Source organism: Gobio gobio, assembly GCF_949357685.1.
Source record: "Gobio gobio genome assembly, chromosome: 21".
Taxonomy (NCBI): domain Eukaryota; kingdom Metazoa; phylum Chordata; class Actinopteri; order Cypriniformes; family Gobionidae; genus Gobio; species Gobio gobio.
The window spans coordinates 23,932,446-23,952,789 of NC_137117.1; the positions used below are offsets into that span (position 1 = coordinate 23,932,446).

General features: G+C 38.5%; 2 protein-coding genes across 7 annotated transcripts in view; one reads left to right on the forward strand and one right to left on the reverse strand.

Moving 5' to 3' along the window:
- lrp1ab (low density lipoprotein receptor-related protein 1Ab) overlaps nucleotides 1-12,623 on the forward strand; it is a 131,654-nt gene extending 119,031 nt beyond the window's left edge. Inside the window, exons 70-89 of the mRNA XM_079803350.1 lie at nucleotides 1,000-1,132; nucleotides 1,249-1,371; nucleotides 2,167-2,289; nucleotides 2,372-2,503; nucleotides 4,039-4,176; nucleotides 4,285-4,404; nucleotides 4,528-4,802; nucleotides 4,888-5,066; nucleotides 5,165-5,271; nucleotides 5,372-5,491; nucleotides 6,191-6,367; nucleotides 6,483-6,623; nucleotides 6,940-7,104; nucleotides 7,191-7,352; nucleotides 7,485-7,653; nucleotides 7,796-7,897; nucleotides 8,256-8,326; nucleotides 8,444-8,537; nucleotides 9,755-9,899; nucleotides 11,005-12,623. Coding sequence (XP_079659476.1) covers nucleotides 1,000-1,132; nucleotides 1,249-1,371; nucleotides 2,167-2,289; nucleotides 2,372-2,503; nucleotides 4,039-4,176; nucleotides 4,285-4,404; nucleotides 4,528-4,802; nucleotides 4,888-5,066; nucleotides 5,165-5,271; nucleotides 5,372-5,491; nucleotides 6,191-6,367; nucleotides 6,483-6,623; nucleotides 6,940-7,104; nucleotides 7,191-7,352; nucleotides 7,485-7,653; nucleotides 7,796-7,897; nucleotides 8,256-8,326; nucleotides 8,444-8,537; nucleotides 9,755-9,899; nucleotides 11,005-11,142 — 2,814 coding nt within the window. The 3' untranslated portion in view covers nucleotides 11,143-12,623. The remainder of the gene's footprint in view (nucleotides 1-999; nucleotides 1,133-1,248; nucleotides 1,372-2,166; nucleotides 2,290-2,371; nucleotides 2,504-4,038; nucleotides 4,177-4,284; nucleotides 4,405-4,527; nucleotides 4,803-4,887; nucleotides 5,067-5,164; nucleotides 5,272-5,371; nucleotides 5,492-6,190; nucleotides 6,368-6,482; nucleotides 6,624-6,939; nucleotides 7,105-7,190; nucleotides 7,353-7,484; nucleotides 7,654-7,795; nucleotides 7,898-8,255; nucleotides 8,327-8,443; nucleotides 8,538-9,754; nucleotides 9,900-11,004) is intronic.
- A 254-nt stretch (nucleotides 12,624-12,877) lies between these two features.
- The window catches only part of fmnl3 (formin-like 3), a 53,997-nt gene continuing 46,530 nt past the window's right edge, over nucleotides 12,878-20,344 (reverse strand). For 2 of the 6 annotated variants that reach the window (XM_079803377.1, XM_079803380.1), the window contains 3 exons: nucleotides 20,053-20,176; nucleotides 17,584-17,715; nucleotides 12,878-15,001 (listed from right to left, as the gene is read on the reverse strand). In XM_079803377.1, the coding sequence (XP_079659503.1) occupies nucleotides 17,624-17,715; nucleotides 20,053-20,176 (216 nt within the window). In that variant the 3' untranslated portion in view covers nucleotides 12,878-15,001; nucleotides 17,584-17,623. Of the gene's footprint in view, nucleotides 15,002-17,157; nucleotides 17,207-17,583; nucleotides 17,716-20,052; nucleotides 20,177-20,344 lie in introns of all 6 variants that reach the window. The other 4 variants (XM_079803381.1, XM_079803378.1, XM_079803379.1 and 1 more) reach the window with 2 other exon arrangements.

Genomic DNA, 20,344 nt, shown 5'->3' on the forward strand with positions numbered 1-20,344 from the left:
ATATGAAGCTTAAAAGAAAGTTCTGGATCAATACAAAGTCTAAGATATTTGAATAAATCAACTTTATCAAGAGATAAACCATCAAATCATGGGCATAAGAATGACAATGTTGTGTACCAAACTGAATACAACAAGACTTCTTATTCTATATAATCATATTGTTATGAAACTAGTTTTGAACCAAGTTAAAATCAGACTGTAAAGAATTATTTTGTATTAGTGGTGTAAATAACTATAAATAGTAATAAATAGTATTATCGTACAGAGCAGTTTTAACATATTTGAGATAAAAGTAGTGGTCCCAAGGTAGAACCTTGTGGAACACCCTTTTCTACAGTTAAATAGTCAGACTGAAAACTCTTAAAAACAACTCACTGATGTCTGTTATGAAGATGAGCATTAAACCAAAGAAGAGGATTTTAGTTAAATCAATAGAATAGATTCGAAAAGGTGGTACTGATTGACCATATCAAAAGCCTTGGAAAGATCAATGAAACGATGAAACGTCATTTGTGAATTTTAGAGCAGTGGTGGTAGAAAAGTTAGGTAGAAAAGTCAATACTTCTGTGATTTGATTTGTAATACAAAGCCTCTTCCTGAAATATATGGAAAATGTTGCCATTAGTTCGTAAACACTTCACTGAATTTTGTTTCTTATGATTTTTAAAAAACGCTAGGTTTATGCTTAAATGCGTGTTGTAGATACATATAAAGTATGCACACATAATAGTTCCTTTACGAAGGTGTTTTAATTCAAATTTGTTCATTGTTTTTGAAAAGCCTGAATTGGGGGGATAGGGATGTGTGAAATCTTTCAGATGTATTTAAAAAGGAAGTTGGTTAAGAGAGATGTCTGGAGTGTGCATAGCTGTGGCAACTTGGAAGATATATAGACATAAGAAATATAATAAAGATTTGGTTTGTTTAACGTTGTTTTTGTTGTCACTACATGCGTCCATATGTCCCTCAGTTTATATATTCTATTATTGTGTCTCTCAGCATGGCTGTGAACTGAAGTGTGAGGAGGATCAGTTCCAGTGTAAGAACGGTCACTGCATCCCGCTCCGCTGGCGCTGTGACGCAGATGCTGACTGCATTGATGGCAGTGATGAAGAGAGTTGTGACATTTCTGGTGAGTATGCATGTCTGTTTCTTTTTAAAATGGGCTTATTTATGTGTCGTGTCCTCAAAATACAAGGGATTTAAGGATTTATCTCACATTCCTCCTTCTGCTCTCTCCTCTCTCAGTTGCACGACACTGCCCCCATGATGAGTTCCAGTGTAATAACACACTGTGTAAACCACTGTCCTGGAAGTGTGATGGGGAGGATGACTGTGGCGATAACTCAGATGAGAACCCTGAGGATTGCCGTAAGAATAAAAAATTATAAATTATTAAAAAAAAATCAGTATCCCTGACAAATATTTTAAGGTACACTATGTAACTTTTTTGTTAAGTCGATACATCATTAATCCTGTTTTTGTCTCTATGGTAAGCCTATTATATTTTAGACCTGATGGAATGGTTTTTGTGGGAAACGGCGTACGTACGTCATTAGCCCTTGTGAATCTCATCATATCCATAAATAGAGAAAGGTAGCTTCGGCTACTTTGATGCGTGAATGTGGCATAGGTTAGTTGTCCCAATGAGTGAGAAAGGTTGACATGGAGCAGCTAAATCCCGAACTTCCCGAGAATCACCCGTTTAAATAAATTTAAAAAAAGAATCTGGTGGCAAAAAGAGGGCGTGACATAGCTCATAGTATAACGAGAATCAACATTGGCTTGGCTTTTCAGAGATGGCGAGAACTGAGGCATTTGAAATGTTGTGTGACACAGAGATGACGTTTTTATTACTCTACAGGTGAGTAAGGTACAGTAGGTAGTCAACCAAAATGCCTATTACCATTTTCATCTAAAGTGGTTATACCGCTTAAACCAAGTAGTGAATGTAGGGTAGTAGTAGGGTAACCATACTAACCGCACAGTCACGCAGAACCGAAGCACAACCCAAATCAATGGTCTTCGGCAAAATGCAGACCGCTTTGTTTTTTTTACTGGGCCAAAGGTTACATAGTGTACCTACATTTGCAGTGTTTTTGTTGTCGAAAAATAGAAAAAAACATGAATGCACAGTAAACTGAAATCTTCCTTTTTGTAATTCAGGAAACTTCCAGTGCCCACCCACTAGAAATTTCCGTTGCCTGAATAATCGTGTCTGTCTCAGGAGTGGCAAACGCTGCGATGGTGTGGACAACTGTGGGGACAATTCAGATGAGACTAACTGTGGTGAGTCTTCTGCTCTGACATGCATCAAAGTTAGTGAGTGTTTGTTTTCATGACCTGTGTGACATGGCTCATGTTCATACAGGAGACCACACAACCACATGCGATAAAGACCAGTTCAAGTGCAGCAATGGCAAATGCATCAGCGCAAACCTGCGATGCAACTTCTTCAATGACTGTGAAGATTACGGCTCAGATGAGATCGGCTGCAAGACAGGTGAGATGCTGCCACCTTCCCTGGTTCCCAGGGTCATGAAAAACCGTATCAAGGAATTTTCAAATAATAAAATATTTCTAGGAAAAATCACATTCAATTAATTCACACAATCCTAAAATGTATTGGTATTTTCTTTAGTGAATGTTTTATTTACTATACACACACACGTACACTCACCTAAATGATTATTAGGAACACCTGTTCAATTTCTCATTAATGCAATTATCTAATCAACCAATCACATGGCAGTTGCTTCAATGCCTTTAGGGGTGTGGTCCTGGTCAAGACAATCTCCTGAACTCCAAACTGAATATCAGAATGGGAAAGAAAGGTGATTAAGCCATTTTGAGCGTGGCATGGTTGTTGGTGCCAGACGGGCCGGTCTGAGTATTTCACAATCTGCTCAGTTACTGGGATTTTCACGCACAACCATTTCTAGGGTTTACAAAGAATGGTGTGAAAAGGGAAAAACATCCAGTATGCGGCAGTCCTGTGGGCGAAAATGCCTTGTTGATGCTAGAGGTTAGAGGAGAATGGGCCGACTGATTCAAGCTGATAGAAGAGCAACTTTGACTGAAATAACTACTCGTTATAACTGAGGTATGCAGCAAAGCATTTGTGAAGCCACAACACGCACAACCTTGAGGCGGATGGGCTGCAACAGCAGAAGACCCCACCGGGTACCACACATCTCCACTACATATAGGAAAAAGAGGCTACAATTTGCACAAGCTCACTAAAATTGGACAGTTGAAGACTGGAAAAATGTTGCCTGGTCTCGATTTCTGTTGAGACATTCAGATGGTAGAGTCAGAATTTGGCATAAACAGAATGAGAACATGGATCCATCATGCCTTGTTACCACTGTGCAGGCTGGTGGTGGTGGTGTAATGGTGTGGGGGATGTTTTCTTGGCACACTTTAGGCCCCTTAGTGCCAATTGGGCATCGTTTAAATGCCACGGCCTACCTGAGCATTGTTTCTGACCATGTCCATCCCTTTATGACCACCATGTACGCATCCTCTGATGGCTACTTCCAGCAGGATAATGCACCATGTCACAAAGCTTGAATCATTTCAAATTGGTTTCTTGAACATGACAATGAGTTCACTGTACTAAAATGGCCCCCACAGTGACTAGATCTCAACCCAATAGAGCATCTAAGGGATGTGGTGGAACGGGAGCTTCGTGCCCTGGATGTGCATCCCACAAATCTCCATCAACTGCAAGATGCTATCCTATCAATATGGGTCAACATTTCTAAAGAATGCTTTCAACGTCTTGTTGAATCAATGCCACGTAGACTTAAGGCAGTTCTGAAGGCGAAAGGGGGTCAAACACAGTATTAGTATGGTGTTCCTAATAATCCTTTAGGTGAGTGTATATACGCACTTAATCCACTCTTTGTGGAAAAAATCAGCTTTCATTTTTATAATTAGATATTGAATTTTATTGATTAAGGGATTTTATTGTCTGTTATCTATCATTTTTGAAGTCCTGCTTGAATTGACTTCATGTGTTTTGCGTTTTTGTAGACACCATGCTGAATGACTGTAAGAGTAACAAATCTCTATGTGGAGATGGCGATGAGGCTCACTGTGTTTCCAACGGCACGGACACGTTCTGCTCCTGCAAACATGGTTTCCAGAGCGTTGGACACAACACCTGTGAAGGTACAGCACACATGGTCTGCCATCTTAAAAAGACCTAAGGAAAGGTTCTTCCTCCCCAATTTATGTCAGAGACAAAATGTGTATATCAACATTTCATTCACTTTTCAGATAAGAATGAGTGCAAGCAGTTTGGTATATGTTCTCACATATGCAACAACACCAAGGGCTCCTACAAGTGCAGCTGCCACAAATACTTCACCAGGATGAACCACACATGCAAGGCTGACAGTACGTGCTGATTTTATTCTTTAAATCACACTTAAGAGCTTGAATTGTATGTAAAGTTGTGTTCCCTCTCCAACAGTTTCACAAACCCTCTACTCTACTAAACTATTTTGTGTCCGTCTGCAGGTCTGAACATTAATAAACAGGTGCTCTACATTGCGGATGACAATGAGATCCGCAGTCTAAATCCTGGGATGGTTTACGAGCAGACATTCCAGGGTGACGCCAATGTGCGCATCGATGCCATGGACTTGCACATCAAGACCAATCGCATTTACTGGACCAACTGGCACACCTCTGGCATTTCCTGCTTCCAGCTGCCCGCTCCATCCCCATCAGGTCCTACTTCCAACTCTCACCGTAACACGAGGCAAAGCGAGAGCAGCATCACCAACCTAGATGTGAGTCAAGACCTTCAATGCTCAACATTGAACTTTATGCTTTGCGATACCTTTTCTGAATTGTTTTTTCCTGCCTCCTCTTTAGATTTCAGGTTTGAAAATGCCACGTGGAATCGCGGTGGACTGGGTGGCTGGTAACCTCTACTGGACCGATTCAGGGCGTGATGTGATCGAGGTTGCTCAGCTTACAGGCCAGCACAGAAAGACACTGATTTCTGGCATGATTGACGAGCCTTACGCTATTGTAGTGGATCCTCAGAGAGGGTAAGAGACATTGCACTGCATGTTTCATTAACTCTAATGTAGACTTGCTTCAAATACACTAATGCTGTATTGTGTATAATTTTTGTTTCTCATCTCAGAACCATGTACTGGACAGACTGGGGTAATCATCCCAAGATTGAGACCGCAGCCATGGATGGCACTCTTAGACAAACCCTGGTCCATGAGAACATCCAGTGGCCTACAGGTCTTACCAGCGCAGCGCTGCTTTTAACCATCTGTATACATACAATTTGTGAACTATATGAAGATGAAATCCGTTTGTTAATGTTGATTCTCTAAAACAGGTCTTGCAGTGGACTACTTCAATGAGCGTCTGTACTGGGCAGATGTCAAGCTCTCCATGATTGGCAGTGTGCGTCTGGACGGCTCTGACCCTGTTGTGGCTGTATCCAACATCAAAAACAGTTCAGTATTGTTATTAGTATGATGCTATACTCCGGTATTCAAGGCTGTGCATGACTATATCAGCTAAAATGTATCTATAAAATAATATAACATAACTTTCAAATGTTTGGGGTCTGTAAGATTTTAGTGTTTTTGAAAGAAGAATCTTATTTTCACCAAGGCTGCACTTATTTCTATCAAAAATAACAGTAAATCTGTAATAAGTAATATTGTTAGTTATTACGATTTAAAATAACTTGTAAAATAATACAGAGTTTGGTATTTTTTATATATTTTAAAATATAATTTATTCCTGTAATGGCAAAGCTGAGTATTCAGCATCATTACTCAGAAATCTTTTTAATATGCAGATTTGGTGCTTAAGAAACATTTATTATTATTATTATTATTATCAGTGTTTAAAAAAACAGTTGTGCTGATTATTTTCAGGATTCGATGATGAATAGAAAGTGCAAAAGTCTTTATTTGATGCCTTTAAATGGAAATTGTAAATGTCTTTTAATTTGTCCTAGCTGAATAGATGTATTAATTTATTTTTAAAAATATTTATTATTAATATTGAATATATATATATATATATATATATATATATATATATATATATATATATATATATATATATATATATATATATTTAATATAATTATAGCATGCAGTGTCATCTTCAGAGAATTATTCAGCTTCTCTCTTTCTTACAGATCTCCTCCACCCCTTCAGCATTGATATCTTTGAGGATTACATTTACGGGGTTACCTACACCAATAACTTTGTCTTCCGGGTTAACAAGTTTGGTAAAGGCCAGGCGGAGAATCTGACCACTGGCATCAACCACGCCACTGACATAGCCCTCTATCACCGTTACAAACAGCCTGAGAGTGAGTGTCTGTGTAAAAGGGGGGTTTGGATGCATTTTTTAAAATGTCTGATTGCGAAAATGAAAGTCTTCTCCCACAGTCTAATTTGCCTTTTCTTTTCTTTCTTTTTTTCCAGTGACTAACCCATGTGATAGGAAGAAGTGTGAATGGTTGTGTCTGCTCAGTCCCAGCGGGCCAGTGTGCACCTGCCCTAATGACCACATACCTGACAATGGCACCTGTATGGAGGTGCCCCCCGTCACCCAGTCCCCCACCAGTAAGACCCTCCAATCAACTGCTTTCACACAATATATTACTAAATCATTGTTTAGTGATGCTGAAACCACATGTTACACACTGAAATATGGAATAACCATTTAAAAAAGTGATAATTCATATCCAGACCAAATATTCAGAGTTCAATGTAAATATTGTAAATAATATGATGTTATTTTTGAGCCTGATTGAATACATTTATGATATCTAATCAAATTTATATTTGCATTAATTAATTTATAAGGCATTTCTCAACTTGATTAAATTATAAAGCTTCAGATGATCAACAATAATGTGTTTATCTTCATATTATTTAGCTCCCACCTGTAACGTTCAGTGTCAGAATGGCGGCAGTTGTTTCCTCACACCGTGGAACCAGCCCAAATGTCGCTGCCCCACCAGTTACAGTGGAGAACACTGTGAAATCAACAAGTGCAGGGACTACTGTCAGAACGGTGGAACCTGCTCCCCATCACGCACAGGTACACACACTCGCAGACATTGTGGCCAGGGCTTTGCACATTTCTTTATAGCTACATCAGCAACACTGTCTGTTTCCTCTCTTCAGGTGCTCCTACCTGTCGCTGTCAGACTGGATTCACCGGGTCCAGATGTGAACAGCACACTTGTAATAACTACTGCCAGAATGAGGGCACCTGCACTGTCAACCAGGGCAACCAGCCAATCTGTCGTTGTCCAAACGGCTTCCTGGGTGACCAGTGCCAGTACCGTGAGTTTGATTCCTTGTCACTGGGAACAGAGGACTCAGTATTTTCTTAGCTGTTGGTGTCCACAAACACCTTAGTAATGAATGAAACATACATTATAAAGTGGAATAACTGCTGGAAATCAATCTGTGCAGGTCAATGTGATGACTTCTGCAAGAATGAAGGTCTTTGTATGGAGATGATGAACGGCACTAAACATTGCCACTGTAATGAGTCGTTCTTTGGTCCACAATGTGAGATGAACAAGTGTGAATACTGCGGCGCGGGCAAGTGTGAAGTGCTACGAACTGGAATAACATGCAAGTACGTACCAGCATATTAAACTTATTGGGCTTTCATAGACATGTCAAGCCTTTGCTGCAGAGATGAGCTGTATAGATATGGATTTTGAAACCGTTATGTGCTGTTTATGTGGGTGCAATGATAATTCATGTTTTGTGTGTAGATGCGCTGATAACATCCAGCGTCCCACCTGCTACACCTGTGATGACTTCTGCATTGAGGGCCAGTGCTCTGTAGACCCTCATACTATGCTGCCACAGTGCAGGTAAAATGGTCAAAGCTTTATAAAGGACATTGCTTTGATGTTCTTGGAAATGTTTTGTTTCTAAAAGAAGCATAGAAATAGATATAGATATCTTCCAAAAAGAATGAAAAATGCAAATAGAATATAGAAAATAGCAAACCAAAGTGGGCCTAGTACTGAACCTTGTGGTACACCAGATGAAACATTGTCTAACTGAATGTCCTGGGTTCTGTACTTTAAAATAGCTGACAACCCAGCCTATTGCATGATCATCATAACCTGTATTAACAAGATTCTGTATTAGAATTGCTGCAACAATAGATTAACAAAGTTTGAACGAAAACATTTAACATTTAAAGTGTGTTTGTGTGTTATGTAGGTGTCACACAGGCAGGTCAGGTTTTCGCTGTGAACTCAATGTTGCCCCTGTTCAGAACTCAGACTCTGGAAGTAAGTGCCAGCATCTCTTTCTGTCGTTTTTAGATTCAATTAATTTGACGAGGTAAAAAAAAAAGGTTTTCATTGTCAAATCTGGGCAGTAATTTGACATGTTTCTCCTTTGTGTAGATACTTCGTCAGTGGTCATCCCAGTGATGTTACTGCTCTTACTTGCGCTGTTAGTAGTTGGTGCCATCTTGTGGTACAAGAAGAGAATGCGTGGGTAAGTAATTACAGCAATTGAATTGTATACAGACAGAGGAACTCACATTCTCTAGCCAAACTTATTTTGTTTATTGATCAGACTTTTTTCTGTCATCTCCGTCATTTTTCTGTAGAGCAGGGGTCTTTTTCATTCCAAGGGCCTAAATAGAGAGACATGTTTTGCAAAGGCATTAAAATAATCATTATTAATGTACATTTAAATGCATATACATTGCAAAACAAATCTTGCTCCATCCTTTATCTTTACTCACAGTAGTAAGAATGACAGACAATCTGCATTAATAGACAGTTTTAGGTAATACTGCAGTCCACAGCTGATTTACAGTAGTATTTCAGTAAGACATAAATAATGTGAGTTAGCCGGTGTGTTATCGTGATTGATTTTGAGCTCAAAAATAATTAGCACCCCCCTGTTGAAGACCCCTGCTTTAGAGCATTAATTTCTCCACATTCCTCTTTATTTTAACACTAAACTCAGTTTCTAGATCTCTCACTTTCTCTCTTTCTCTCTCTGTGGTTAAACTGCATCTTTCTGTCTCTCAGGTCTGTGAGGCGGGGCAAGCCCAGCTCCAGATGTTCGCGGTAACTCTCTATAACAGCAGGGTCCCATTCTAGTCCATTCTTTCCTCTCTTCCTCCCCCATCATCATACCTCCCTTTCTCCCTGCTTCTCCTGCCTGATCCTGTGCTGTAACTGTGCTATTCCTGTGGTTTTCACCCGTTTCAACACAGGGATCTATTGAACCAAAAGCTAAAATAGATCAACTGGTTGGTGCAAGACGCAGCGCTGGGCTGCGTCCTGTTCCCCTCTCTCGTCCTTGTGCCATCCTGTAGGAGTGTGTCTGTTTATATCTGTCTGTGAGAGCAGTGTCGCTGTGCTTGAAGTGTTTGGCTCCTCATTGACCGTACTGGACCATGTCTTGTGGATATCCAGCTTTCTTTAAGACCCTGCAGAGTTGCTCACTCTGGCTGGCAGTCTCCACCTGAAAGCACATGGATGGTTCTGCAAAGTGGCATTGCTCCATGTACATGTGTTTAAACGGCAGGAGAGACCCTGGTGGATGTAGCTGTGTCTTTGTGTTTGCGAGTTGCTTGATGATAGGCTATTTTGTGTATGCGCGAGTGTAAATTCCTGTGCCTTGGCTCGTCCTGCAGAGGTGTGTTGCGAAGAGAAAAGGACAAAGATGTAACTGCTCACTGGTGTTTGTGTCTGCAGAGCTAAGGGATTCCAGCACCAGAGGATGACCAACGGAGCCATGAACGTTGAGATCGGGAACCCGGCATACAAGATTTATGAAGGAGAGCCCGATGATGATGCAGGAGAGCTGCTGGACTCCGATTTCAACTTGGATCCAGATAAGGTGACACATTAGTGTTATTTTCCTATGTTCTTAAGCACTTGATTTGTCTTTTTTTTTTTCAAATAATATGTGTATTCATTATAATTGTAGAGTTGAAATGTTTGTAATATATATATGTGTATATGTATATGTTTGAAATAAGAGATTATACAACATGCGTGTTATTTTTTATTTAGTACTGTCCTGAAGATATTTTACATAAAAAAAATGTACATATAGTGCAAAAGACAAAAAAAATAGCTGAATTTATTCAAATGACCCCCTTTCAAGTTTATGAACCATTGATTCTCAATACTGTGTGTCATTCGCTGGATGATCCACGGCTGTTTTTTTGGGGCAGGATGGTTGTTCATGAGTCCCTTGTTTGTCCTGAGCAGTTAAACTGCCCAATGTTCTTCAGAAAAATGGTTCTTCAGGTCCTGCACATTCTTCAGTTTTCCAGTATCTTTTGCATATTTTAACCCTCTCCAGCAGGGACTGTATGAATTTGAGATCCATCTTTTCACACTGAGGACAATTGAGGGACTCAAACACAACTAAAGGTTCAAACACAAAACAAAAAAAACAGCCGTGGATCATCCAGGGAATGACACACAGTATTGTTCATAAACTTTTGAACGTGTCATTTTAACAAATTCAGCATTTTTTTTGTCTTGTGGGTTATATGTAAAAAAAATAAATAATGTAAAATATCTAAATAGTACTAAAAAAAAAAACATTTATAATAAAAAATATATATATTAATTCTTAATTTTATTTTTAAATTATTTTAATCTTATAATTTGGATTTTGAAAATTAAATTGAACATTTTCCCTTTTTTTATATTAAGATTTACCTAAATTATTGTTGTGTTCTTAAGCAAGTAGAAGTTGCTTTTTACACACACTATTAATTTAATATAACTGTTAAAGTTAACATTTAGCGATTCTGAAAATGAATACCCATTTGCCTACTTTACATTATAATGTTGTGATGCCTAAATTCACTATTTGTTGTCTTTAAATTTTTTATTTGTGTTAAAATAGTATAGAATCGTAATGTCAGCTAATAATCATCAGTTTGTCTGCATCAGACAGAATTGTAATATCAGTGTCTCTCTCGCAGCCCACAAACTTCACCAACCCCGTGTACGCCACCCTCTACATGGGCGCCCATAACAGCCGTAACTCTCTGGCCAGCACAGACGAGAAGAAGGAGCTGCTGTCTGCAGGAGACGATGACATGGGCGACCCGCTGGCGTAGAGTCCCGGCCGGACGCCCACCCTCACGCAGACCGTTATGCCTTTACACGTCAGAGGAAAAGCAACAAGAGCAGGAACACTGTACAAAATGTAAAGAAAAAAGATGAGAAAAAAAATGAAGGACACTTTTGTATGTGATTGCAGTATTATATTTTATTCTTTGAGAAATCCTTCTGGTCAACAAAAGAAAGCATTTTCTATACAACTTTTTTTTTTCTTTTCCTTTTTCGGATGTTTGCTTACCCAATTTCACACCCCTCCCCTCCATTTAGCCACTACCTCTGTGATCAACCAGACGCCAACAACAATATGGAAAATCCCTTTTTTTTTTTTTTTTAGTTTATTTTTGTATGAATTGTATAGAGATCAATGTTTGTTTCAGGAAAAGCAAAATTACCAAGTGTTGCTAATGAAATATAAGGGAGGGGGGCATGGCCGACTGAATGACACTGATGCTGACTTCGCCCGTGTGTGATTTCAGATGGCTGAGAACCAATATGCGTGCGCGAGTCAGCATCGCTTTTATTTCTATACTGTTATCTCAGAGAACAACGCTTACGATGATTGTCATACTCCTTGCACAGATTGATTTTATATATATTTACATATATAATTAACAAAGTGTCTTGACAAATATACCCAGGAATACAAGCAGACACCCGTACGAATAGCAGTATATAACTGTCTTTGTTTTAGCTTCGGGGTTTTTTTAATGGATGAAAAGATGCAAAATGTGGCACTACATGGATTGATTGAATGAATGAGTGAATGAATCCAAACAGATGGTAAATGTAAGAACATTCCAGAACTCTTCCAGGGTATCAGTGGCCTTGGTGTGTACGTTAGCGGTACGTCCAAAGGATTGGTGAGAGCAGGCCTCATCTGATGCCATGTCTTCCAGCACGCCGGAAACAGCCAGGAGGTGATTGTCGTCTGCTCTCGGTTGGTGTGGTTTCACCCAAACTGTTCCATACCAGTTCAGTGGGAGCTGTATGTCACTTTTAGTTCACTAGTTTTGTGTCTTATGGACTTTTTATGCTCGGTGTAAGTGCATTCCTGTGAGGTTTGTGTGGATCCAGTAATAACTCACTGCCTTGCTGCTGCTCTTCCATCATTCTCATCTGCCTGCCCTGTAGAGAGACTCGGCTAGTCCCGCTTGTGGCCGAGCCTCCACCGCTTCTAATGGAGGTAACCCGTGTGCCATAGGCTAATGCATGGATCCAACAGCGCAAAAAGACTAGTGTTGGCTCAACAGATACATGTTAACAGTATTCATCCGAGCATCTGGACTTAACGTAAAGTGTCTGCTCTGTTTACGATCAAATGTAATTTAGCGTGGCCCTTAGTGGCCTTTTACTGTCACGGATGACTAGTGTCACAACCCTGCAACCGTCTCTGTAGTTTTGTTGGTTCATTTTGTTTTTATGTTGGTTTTTTTTTTATATATACAAAATAATTAAACTGCTTTTTATAGTAGAAATGCATGGTGGCTCAGCCCTTCTTTCGGAGAGACGGCGTGATGTTCGTTTCTTTTGTTTCCAGCTGGAGAACTTCATGAATCACAGACAATAACACATTAAGAAATAAAAATGTGTACAGAACAAAAATAAGTGGTTTCTGGATTGGTGCTCTGCTGTAGCTTGGAAATGGATACAAGTGGACAGTTTAGAGACAAAAAGCTTTTCTCAGGAGGTCAAAGGTCAGAGTCCCCAGGATGATAGACCAAAAAAAGGCCTCAAAGTGCATGGTTTAGGTTTATTTTTCATTTAGAAAGCCAAGTTTTCACAAATGCATGTTAATTGATATATGTTGTAGGGGTCATGGCTCAAATTTGATAAAATAAATAATACAAAATGTTTTATTTAAAAGCTAAAATACATCACACATCCAATTATGAAGCTGAAATGTACTGTTGTTCTAGTACTAGACATGATAAGGGGGAATACAGGTAAAATGGGGCACACTGATCATTTTAAAAATTACTGTAAAACTCTCAAAAAGTGGAAAAATAAATATAAAATACAAAAACATTGCACGATATACTACAGGAGCAATACAGGTAAAGAGATGATATAAAGTCGAGTCTCAAATATTTTTATTTGCCACTTTAACAGAATATCCAGTTAACTTCTGCATTCATTGGTCCATATCAACCAAATAACATTAAAACTTTGGTACATTCATTTTGTGCTTTGCTTTTCCTCCCAAATGGCTTGATTTAGTTTATGCTGCGGTACAACAGTAGGTCAATAAAAAAAAGTTCAGTCTAATAATGCAAAAACATTAGTGTTGTTCACGTCTCTCAAGCTTGAGTCAACATGTAGTGTCATACGGTAATATGTCCCTTTTTTTAATAAAACGGATGGTTTCGGTCCTGGCTTCTGATTGGTCAGAACAGCATTCCAAAAACTATGACGCGAAACACCAGTATTTTTCGGTCAGTCAGGAGCATCTTCTAGCGCAAAGATGCCACTTAATGTATTAGCTTAAAGTTTTAATAAAATTCTGTCCTTAATATCTTTAACATTTATTGACTCTAATAAAAGCAATGGGCACTTGAGGCCGGTTTGTACTGTGAATATATAATCGGATGCACAACAAAGCGACTATTCACATTGAATCACAGCCTCGCGTACGCTATTGCTTAGAGCTCCATTTTGGAGTTGCTTAATCAGTGCTAGTGCAAAGAGAATAATAATTCTATTAGGGACAAGTGGTATGACACAAATTTTGACGACTGTCCTTTTTACTAACATTTACTAACTCTGTCTCTGGTAACCGGTTTAGAGCGAATAAGTACAAATTGCACACTCAAAAGATTACATTGTAATGTACAATCCTGGAGTGGTTCCCATTTGGCATTCTTTTAAAAACAGAGTAAACTGCATCTATATACATTATAAATCTGGGGGGTAAAAATGGACCAGAGCACTATTCTCAGAGAAGTTTCATGGCGTGACAACGTTACATACACTTTGTTTTGATACATTAGCATTAAACGGATTTAAAGAACTGGGTGAAGATAGAGGCATCATCAATAAAAGGCACAAAGTCAGTCAAACTGAGCACTTGTCCCGGCTCTTTTGTTAACGCTGCAATGCATTTCGTGGACAATTGCATATTATATTACAACCTTATGTTACAACATAACGATTAACAATAGTATAAACTTAGATACATCAATATTGGCTATAAGAAATAATACTGACTCAACAGAAAGGCACTTCTTTGTAACCATAGCACTGGTCTGGGTTAAAATACTGGAGACAGGCTAGTCTGCTCCAGGTAGTTGAATAGGATTAGGAGTTCATCGTTAAAGAACTGTACAAACGGGCTCTGGCCAGGAAGTCAGTGACCTCAGCGCTATCCCACTAGACACAAAGTCATGCTTACATTGCACAATAAGAGGAAATCCACGTGAATGGGCGTGAGATCCCGTTGGAAGGCTCTTCAAGGTCAGCAGGCTAGTGTTACTGCTGTCTGTGTGTCAACCACAACAACCATTATTCCTGTGCCAACACAAGCTTTTACCAACGCTCTTCAGGATTTGCGTGCGCGAGCGTTCATGAGGCCAGGGTGGCAGCCCTTAATGTCTGTGCTTTAATGGCTTTATTGAAAGAGCCTCCAGTGCAGAATCCAAAAAGGATTTCCATAAATAAATAACTTCCCCACCCCCCTTAAAACCAAAGACATTGGTTTGGTCCTGAACTTCCCTCAGTCACCGTGAATTGCAGGAAGACGCCATTTCAGAAGAAAGCGGGGGGAGAGTAGCAGAGGGTGAGTGAGTGAGGGGTCTTAGGGTCGCTTCCACCCATTCCGGATCACCGCGTCAGCTCGCAGGAAGGGCTGGCTTCGGAGATCTGTGAGTGGGGAGGGAGAGAGTTAGAGTTAGATAAGGGAACACTCAGGGTAGCAGGGGTCATTCTCAGCATTTGAGCTGGCTGCAAATAATTGTGCTGTCTTTGAAAAGGTTGATGGAATTATTATTATTATTTTTGCTCTAATGTTCCCAGATCTTAAAGAAACAGTTGTGAATGACAGGTGATTCTGTCATTTACCCATCCTCATGTCGTTCATGGTTTTATCTGTGAAAGGAGATATTCGGCATAATGTACACACTGTTCTTGTCCTTTCAATGAAAGGACAAAAAACATGTGTTCATTATACAAAGCTATCGAATATAATCGTTTTGGAGCCCGAAAACCACTGGTCACTGTCTAACTTAGTTTTACACTACCGTTCAAAAGTTTTGGTCCGTAAGAATTTTTTTGTTTGTTTTTTTGGGGGAAAAACAGTAAAGACATTTATAATGTTAAAAATATATATATTTCAAATATATAATCTTTTGAACTTGAAAAGAATATTCAAGTGCAGCACAGTTTCCACAAAAATATACAATAATCTGTAATATTAAGCAACTGTTTTAAATATTGATAATAAGAAATGTTTTTTTTGAGCAGCAAATTTAACATATTAGAATGATTTCTGAAGCTTCATCTGACACTGAGAATTCAGCTTTAGTATCAGAGGAATAAATTGCATTTTAAAATATATTAAAATTCTACAATTATTTTACAATATAACTGTGTTTTTGATCAAATAGCATAAAATACTTTAAAACATAAAAAAATCTTACCATTCCCGAACTTCTGAATGGTAGTGTATGTAAAACAGCACCTTGGACATTCTATTCAATTTCAAGAAAATAGTTTGGGTTTTAAATGACATAAGGGCAAACTGTTCCTTTAAATGGTTAGTTCACCCAAAAATGAAAATTGTTACATGAATTACTCGTTCCAAACCTGTAAGACTTTTGTTAATCCTCAGAACACAAATGAGGATCTTTTTAATAAAATCTGAGAGCTTTCTGTCCCACTATTGACATCCTAAACAAGTACTACTTTCATAAAAAAAAAAAACAAAAAAAAAAAACATATTTTACCACTTTATTTACAAAATACTCATCTCTGATGCACCTTCACACAATGTCTGTTCTTGCATCAACAGAACACGTATGTGTCGTGGTGCTCTCATGAATGCACGTTGGAGATTAATATTTTGTAAATAAAGTGGTAAATTGTGTTTTTTTGTGCAAACAAAGTACTCGCAGTACTTGAAAGTGGTAGTTGTGTAGACTGTAAATGGAGGGACAGAAAGCTCTCAGATTTTGTGTTCCGAGGATGAATGAAAGTCTTACAGGTTTGGAACAACATGAGGGTGAGTAATTAATGACAGTAAATTAAATATGCAGTAAATATCAATCTCAATAACTGCTTCTAGTATAAAGCATACACTGTAAAACACAACAGAGACACACAACAAAATACAGTCACAGCAGTAAGACCATTTAACATAGATTCAGTGTTCAGCAGGTCTTGAAAGATACTATGTATAGATACTAAGTATAACATTTTTGTAAAAAAATATGAAACACTATACCACTATATGACCATTACATGTACTGTAGATCTTGCTGAACAGAACATAGATTTGCATGCATGTGACGATATACAGCAGAGGACATATGTAATCATGTTAGCTGAACAGCACAGTGAAAAGATACAGCGGACACACAGCTTTACATGCAACAGACGTGACAAGAAAAAGATTTCATTCCTGGATCCTTTCCAAAAGACCTAAGAAATTACTGAGGAAAAGCTACCAATTAGCTACAATTCTACAAGCTAAATAATATAAAGTTTTGTACCATCCAATGTTTAGTTTGTATTAATAATATTAGATATCTAAAAACTATCACCACCATCATGTGGTACTTTGTTCTGTGTTTAAAGTTTAAGGCTAAATATCTTATATTTATATCACACAGTGACAAAGTTTCATAAAATATATCATTAGCAATGCAAAAAAAGCAATATTCAGTGCAAGACTGCATTTGGCTGCATAAGCTTCAGCACTGTAGCATTGTGCAAAATGTAGCACAGCTAAAGCAATTGAGCTGACGGTAAAAAGGCAGACAGGAGCAAAGCGAGATGAAGCTCCGTGATGCCTTTCTTACCCTCCAATTATTTTGTGCTCAAATTTACTCAGATTAATCCCCTGTTCTGCTGGAAAGGTAGAACAAACAGTTATGGGAGAGAAGATGAGAGTTAGCAGGTGACAAACCAAGTGAAACATAACAAGGACTGTTACACGGGCCAAATCTCTCTGGACAATATGACAAATAAAACAACCCATGATTAAGAACATTTATATTATATTATGTTATTAATTATATCATACAAATGCATTTTCAGTTAATTTGTCATATTTGAAAGAAAGATTTGGCCGGCCCCTGTTTCAGATCTGTGAACAGATACAGCTTGTGTTTCCTACTATTCTGTTGTGCTTAGGTTAGTAGAGGATGCTGGGTAACCAGTGACAGAGTGGGTCATGCGAGTGGTGGTATGCATGCACTTTGCGACTGGTAAGAGAATGGGACAACCTGCGGCATTAGGGGCAGTATTTTGGGGGGGTTTGGGGGGCTAGCAGATGGACTCGTCGAACAGGTTGGTATCGCAGAAGAAGCGCGAGCCCCGTTTGGCCGTGCGGGCTGTGAAGGGCACACTCTTCAGCACTGAGGGAAGGAGGGAAGGAGGTCAGACACAGAACGTTATATCTGAGGTTAAGAAGAAGCATATGTTCCTAAAAGAGACACCGTTCATTTTGATCTTTGCTACTTCCTGCAAAAAAAGATTTTTGTCAATTAATGAACGTCTCTGCTTGCCGCTGTTTGGTTGGACATTTTGTCTTGTTAGATCAAGTACACAAGCCACCTTAAAGGGATAGTTCAGCCCAAAATGAAAATTCTGTCATAATTTACTCACCTTCAAGTTGTTCCAAACCTGTATGAGTTTCTTTGTTCGGCTGAACACAAAAGAAGATATTTTGAAGAATGTTTGTTACTAAGCAGAGAGAGCAACCATTGACTACCATAGTATGTTTCCCCTACTATGGTAGTCAGTGGTTGCTCTATCTGCTTTGTTGCAAACATTCTTCAAAATATCTTCTTTTGTGTTCAGCCGAAAAAAAGAAACAGGTTTGGAATGATGACAGAATTTTCATTTTTGGGTGAACTATCCCTTTAATATCTACACTACCATTCACATGTTTGGGGTCAGTAATTAGTTTTTTCAACAAACGTATACGTTTATTTAGCAAGGATGCATTAAATTGATCAAATACATTCTGTTCTTTTGAATGTTCTATTCATCAAAGAATCCTGAAAAAAAAGTATCACACAATCCACAAAAATATTAAGCAGAACCGCCGTTTTCAACATTTCTAATAAGAAATGTTTCTTGAGCAGCAAATCTGCAGATTGGATCATGGGACACTGAAGACTGGAGTAATGACTGCTTGAAATTCAGCTTTGCCATCAGGAATAAATTACATTTTAAAGTATATTAAAAAAATGTTATTGTAATATTTCACAATATTACAGTTTTTACTGTATTTTTGATCAAATAAATGCCGCCTTGGGAGGGACGTCTTTCAAAAACAATAACATTTTAATGATCCCACACTTGGAACCTCAAATTTGGGGGTTTAAAGGGATAGTTTACCCAAAAACGAAAATGTTAAATTTGACCGCCATAACTTCCTGCGGGGTCCAGCGTGATCATAGAAATATATACGTAGATTCCTCATTCAACCGATCCGCGCAGGCACTAATGAGGCATCTATGTATATATCTATGACCGCGCCGGTATTTTGACCTTATTCGCAGGAAGTTATGGCGGTCTGGAGAGCTGATGATATTCGTCTGATAATAGGTGAAATAATAGCATAAATACTGCTCGGTTTCTCACAGAAACCGATCGTTTCGTGTCTTAAGACATCAATGTGTCGTCATGAGCCGCAGGGTTTAATTTAAAGTTGTCTGTGCAAGTTTTTTTTACTCTAATAGAATTGGACCCCATTCACATGCATTATACGACTGACAGACGGCAACGGTTGGAGTTAAAAATCTTCATTTGTGTTCTACTGAAGAAACAAAGACACCTACATCTTGGATGCCTTGGTGGTAAGCAGAAAAACATCAAATATTCGTTTTTGGGTGAACTATCCCTTTAAGGAAAAACTAGTCTGTTAATTAATAATTAACCGAGGCACAGGAAGCATGGTAAACTTTTAGAATAAACCATTAAAGTACATACATGTTAAAGTTATGCTGAAACTCCTTAAAAGTTGAGCATTATTACATATTCAATCCTGATTTCTTTGTGACTGGGGTGACGAGAGGAGAAAGTGACTATTCTTCGTTCTGTCAGTAATATCTATGGCTTCATCATAAGTCTGGAACATTGTTTATGAAATGTTAGAATAGCAATTGTAAGAATTTTAACTTTACTGAACTTCATGTGAAAACTTGTCAACATGTGCACAGCCTTACATTTAAAGAGCAATGTGCTGATTGTACTGACTGTATTTTTAAAATGTTAAAATTTAAAAAAAATTATTTTTATTTTTTTAAATATTGTAGCATCAGAAAGCCTCACAGGAATGAGAGTGTTTGCCAAAAAAAAATGATTCTGTGGTTAATAATTAAATAAATATAAACAGCCTTGTCGGCTTGTTCATCAAAGATTTTTTTGGTGAAAGGATTTTATCTCTTCCTGCCCAGTATCTGGAGTCACTCTTATGGCATCCTCTATGATTTATTTACATACTTTAGAAAGGAAGAGCTTAGTTAATACACCACACCATCTAATTAACTCTGAAGATCCCTGAGAGTTGATTTAAATTCCAAACCAGCGGTTTTAACTGATGTGCACTTGTAAAGTGTGCTGATTGAGCTGTAAGGGCTGTTGTTTAACATAACAGAGAGTGTATTGCTGATGCGGAGAGCTGTGGACCACCACAGTGATTCTGGACCCCTGGCTGATGGGTATTGTAGTCCTGCCCAGCCCACCTGTGATAATGTCTTCAATGGTGCCATCTTTGCCTTCATATACAGGCCGGTGGTCCTTGGCCTGTCTGCGCCGGAGCTCCGCTATCAAATCCTGCTGCTGCTGTCGCTTCTTTTGAGCCTGGACCTGCATTTAGGAATCAAGAAATGTATTAAGCACTTCAAATATTTAAAAGATTCAGGGGCAAATTCACGGTTTGTAAAATTTTGTAACAAGAACCAGAAGGAGCATTAACTAATTGCATAATAACTAGCATAAGTAACACTTTAAAATAAGCTTCTGTTAATGCAAATT